The sequence below is a fragment of the Sinocyclocheilus rhinocerous genome, unplaced genomic scaffold, assembly GCF_001515625.1.
Source record: "Sinocyclocheilus rhinocerous isolate Xijiao unplaced genomic scaffold, SAMN03320098_v1.1 scaffold1708, whole genome shotgun sequence".
Lineage (NCBI taxonomy): Eukaryota > Metazoa > Chordata > Actinopteri > Cypriniformes > Cyprinidae > Sinocyclocheilus > Sinocyclocheilus rhinocerous.
This window is the reverse complement of record NW_015648635.1, coordinates 1,007,671-1,011,249: the sequence shown is the minus strand read 5'-3', so window position 1 is coordinate 1,011,249 and position 3,579 is coordinate 1,007,671. Positions and strand designations below refer to the sequence as shown.

General features: G+C 36.8%; 1 protein-coding gene and 1 long non-coding RNA gene across 3 annotated transcripts in view; one reads left to right on the top strand and one right to left on the bottom strand.

The window, feature by feature from the left end:
* The window catches only part of LOC107710126 (uncharacterized), a 13,608-nt gene that overhangs the window by 6,371 nt on the left and 3,658 nt on the right, over positions 1–3,579 (top strand). The window contains exon 3 of the long non-coding RNA XR_001636561.1: positions 1,338–1,345. This is a non-coding gene — a long non-coding RNA (uncharacterized LOC107710126). The remainder of the gene's footprint in view (positions 1–1,337; positions 1,346–3,579) is intronic.
* Positions 855–2,568, bottom strand: LOC107710124 (hemagglutinin/amebocyte aggregation factor-like). Of its 2 annotated transcripts, none has more exons than XM_016514848.1 (5): positions 2,477–2,568; positions 1,730–1,802; positions 1,323–1,508; positions 1,083–1,232; positions 855–946 (listed from the first exon to the last, which is right to left on the bottom strand). In XM_016514848.1, the coding sequence occupies exons 1-5, from the start codon at positions 2,529–2,531 to the stop codon at positions 901–903; spliced, it is 510 nt and encodes a 169-aa protein (XP_016370334.1). In that variant the 5' UTR covers positions 2,532–2,568; the 3' UTR covers positions 855–900. The 2 variants fall into 2 exon arrangements, with proteins under 2 accessions (XP_016370334.1, XP_016370333.1); XM_016514847.1 differs by lacking the exon at positions 2,477–2,568 and adding an exon at positions 1,975–2,066.

Below are 3,579 nucleotides of genomic sequence, written 5' to 3'. Positions count from 1 at the left end.
AAATTAAACGAAATATGGATAATGTTAACATTGAAAAGACGATTGATGATAGTGCAGTTTAAATGGTGACAGGATGCACGTAACTAAGCAACAGAGCGTCCGTTAAAGACGCAGTTATGACGAAGTATTATGTCCCAAAGCTTGCCTACTGTTCTGCTACATACTCAAAAGTATGTACTTTTTCTTCACAAAAAGAGTACATACTTTTAGGGCATAGTATAAGTAGGCGAATTGGGATGCAGCATACTTTAGCTGTCGCATACATAGGATCACAATGAACGACGGCATGTATGATTTGTCGTGTCGCGCCACGCCACATCCAGTGTAGACAGCATCACTGATTATAATGAGTTCTATAGTATTTTGTATCAATACAGTACTTTTGAATTCATTATTGAATTTTGCACATAACAATGTGATTAATCGCAGAAAAATCATTCGATTAATCGCCATTAAAAATTTTAATCGTTGCCCAGCACTAATAATAATATAGAAAAGTACACATTTCACTCACTGCTAAAGTAATTGTTGGCAAATTCTGATGTAAAATTAAAACCAACCATATTAAAAAGACGATTATCATGCCATAGTAACATTTAATAACAATACCTGAAATACTAAATATACATAATCAGATTATGTATTGATATTCAATTTGATCAATGTAGTTAACAAATGTAACATCATGGATTTTGGTAGGATTTATATGTACAACATTTAATAACAATTCTTTTACGAATCATTGTGTAGCATAGTGAATTCCATTTGACTGTAGGCTATTATGAGATAATATTTAATTCATGTTCATTTTGTTACAAATACTTAAAGACACAGAAAATGAACATTTAATGCCAAATATACTTTTTTATTTCAAAATAATCCTTACAATCCTTAGATCCTTCAACATGATTGTTGGACACAGTACTTGTACTTCCACCGTCGATCCCTGAAAGAAGTAAAACAAGCATGACATTAGTGAGCAACAGAGCACACGGTTTGACAGTGATGTGTTAGACTTGAAATAGATTCACTTATTAAATATTAGAAAAAACATAAGGAGTAAGTAAAGAAATTATACCCACTCTTGAAAATTTTGATGGTAGCTATCAGCGCCCACCAGAAAACTGTGAGGAGGCACAGTCCAGTAGATGTACTCATCAAAGTAGTTCACATATGAAGTCCACTGACAGTTTCCAGAAATACACTTACTTTCACAGCAGTAAAACCTCCACCTGTGTAAAAACATGGCATTCACTTTAGATTAGATGAACGCAAGTGAATTAAAATTTAAACATGAGAATCTGTCAATCATTAGAGCTCACATTCTGTCCTCATAGTAGTTGTCGTGGTGGCTGCTCATTCCTGCAAGTGCGTACTGTGGTTTACACTCAAAAGTGAAAGTTTGGTCAAAGTTGTTGATGTAAGGTGACCAGTAACAGTCTACAGCCTTGCTGGTGGGTTTACAGTCAAAGTCCCAACGTCGGTCCTCATAGAAATTGTGGTGTTCACTTTGATTGAATTAAACAAGTTAGGAATGGAGAAAAAAACATATTATAATTGCATTGATATTTATACTTAAATTTGAAAAGGTTAAAGATTAACAATTTAATACATTCATCCATGGCAAAGCTAACCCTAACATACAATTTGTGTATTAAAAAAAGTTTTATGCCTTCATACTATAGTAATGTTTATAATAGCTTGATACATATTAATAAGTGATACTCACCTTCTTATGGAGGATATAGACTGGCCTGAAGGACAGTTAAAATTTAGAGGCTGATCGTAGTCGTTTTCCCACCCTATGTAAAGTTAAACACAAAACCAATATCAGCTTGGAATATATTTAAATATCAAATAACACAAAATAAATGCTGCAGATAAAACAGATCTCAATCTTTCAAAGATACACATAGAAATTTCAGGAAAAGGATCAGTGTAAAATGCTAACACATATTTAGTGAAGTCACCCACCTTGTCCAGTGGCCAACAGTCCTGTCAGAAGCAGAAACAGAGCAACCCTCCACATGGCCTCTTGCGTGTGGGGATGCAGTTGTGTTTTGTGGCGTTTAACCAACGTTGTGATAGCGCTCATTTGACTCATTCTTTTAAATGCTTATCGTGTGGCAGTGGCCAATCACAAGTCTGACAATTACTCTTTTGACTATAGCACTGGCCAATCACGTGTCTGCAGGGTTTGATGGACTGCTAACTTTTGAACAGGATGTGTAAAAATGTTTGTTTAAATGGGTCATGACATGTTTTTTTTTGGTTTGTTTTATTATGTTCCCTTAGGTGCAATTATTATGTAAAGTTAAACACAAAACCAATATCAGCTTGGAATATATTTAAATATCAAATAACACAAAATAAATGCTGCAGATAAAACAGATCTCAATCTTTCAAAGATACACATAGAAATTTCAGGAAAAGGATCAGTGTAAAATGCTAACACATATTTAGTGAAGTCACCCACCTTGTCCAGTGGCCAACAGTCCTGTCAGAAGCAGAAACAGAGCAACCCTCCACATGGCCTCTTGCGTGTGGGGATGCAGTTGTGTTTTGTGGCGTTTAACCAACGTTGTGATAGCGCTCATTTGACTCATTCTTTTAAATGCTTATCGTGTGGCAGTGGCCAATCACAAGTCTGACAATTACTCTTTTGACTATAGCACTGGCCAATCACGTGTCTGCAGGGTTTGATGGACTGCTAACTTTTGAACAGGATGTGTAAAAATGTTTGTTTAAATGGGTCATGACATGTTTTTTTTTGGTTTGTTTTATTATGTTCCCTTAGGTGCAATTATAATATTACTATAGATTTTTGGACGAACAACTTTACAAATTTAGTGATTCATGACCTTTTTCCACCCTGTTTCTCATCCTCTGACTCAAACAGTCGGTTTTGTTTTTTTTCCCCCTTTAAGAGGTCAGTGTAACTGCCCACTGTTATGATTGGCTAACTTCAGAGCATTAATTATTATCGCCCCCTAGTCAGAACCAAAATAAAAAAATAAATTACACTTCCAATACAATTTTCCGAAAGATGGTTTTGGTCATTTAAGGTAGTTGTTTTCACGCTGATATATGTTCAATTGTTCGTTTTTGTGATACGTTTGATTTTAGCTAGTAATGTGATGCTATAAAAACGGGGCGTGTTGTTATGGTTGATTGGCTTATTGATCACGTCTCAGGTAGATTGCATGTTTTCTTGCGCGGCTGGATGTTGGACTCGTGAAAAATAACCACGTTGTTTGAATTTGCCAAAACTGATTTACTGAAGTCAAAACACAGACGGAATTAGCGTTATTGTGAGCGCCTCTTGCTGTGACGCGGGGTGGTAGGCTGCGAAGGATCCATCGGATGTATCTTTCATTTGCCGGAGAAACGGAGGACTCATTTGAAGTCGCGTTCGAATTGCGGCAGCCTTCATTGCGCCGCGGTGACGCAATCGGCCTTCAAATGCAGCCTTCCGAGGACGTGTGTTTGAATTGGGACAGCCTTCGTCGCGCTGCCGTGACGTAATCGGCCTTCAAATGGGTCCTTCGAAGGACGTAGCCTATGAATTGGGACACAGCT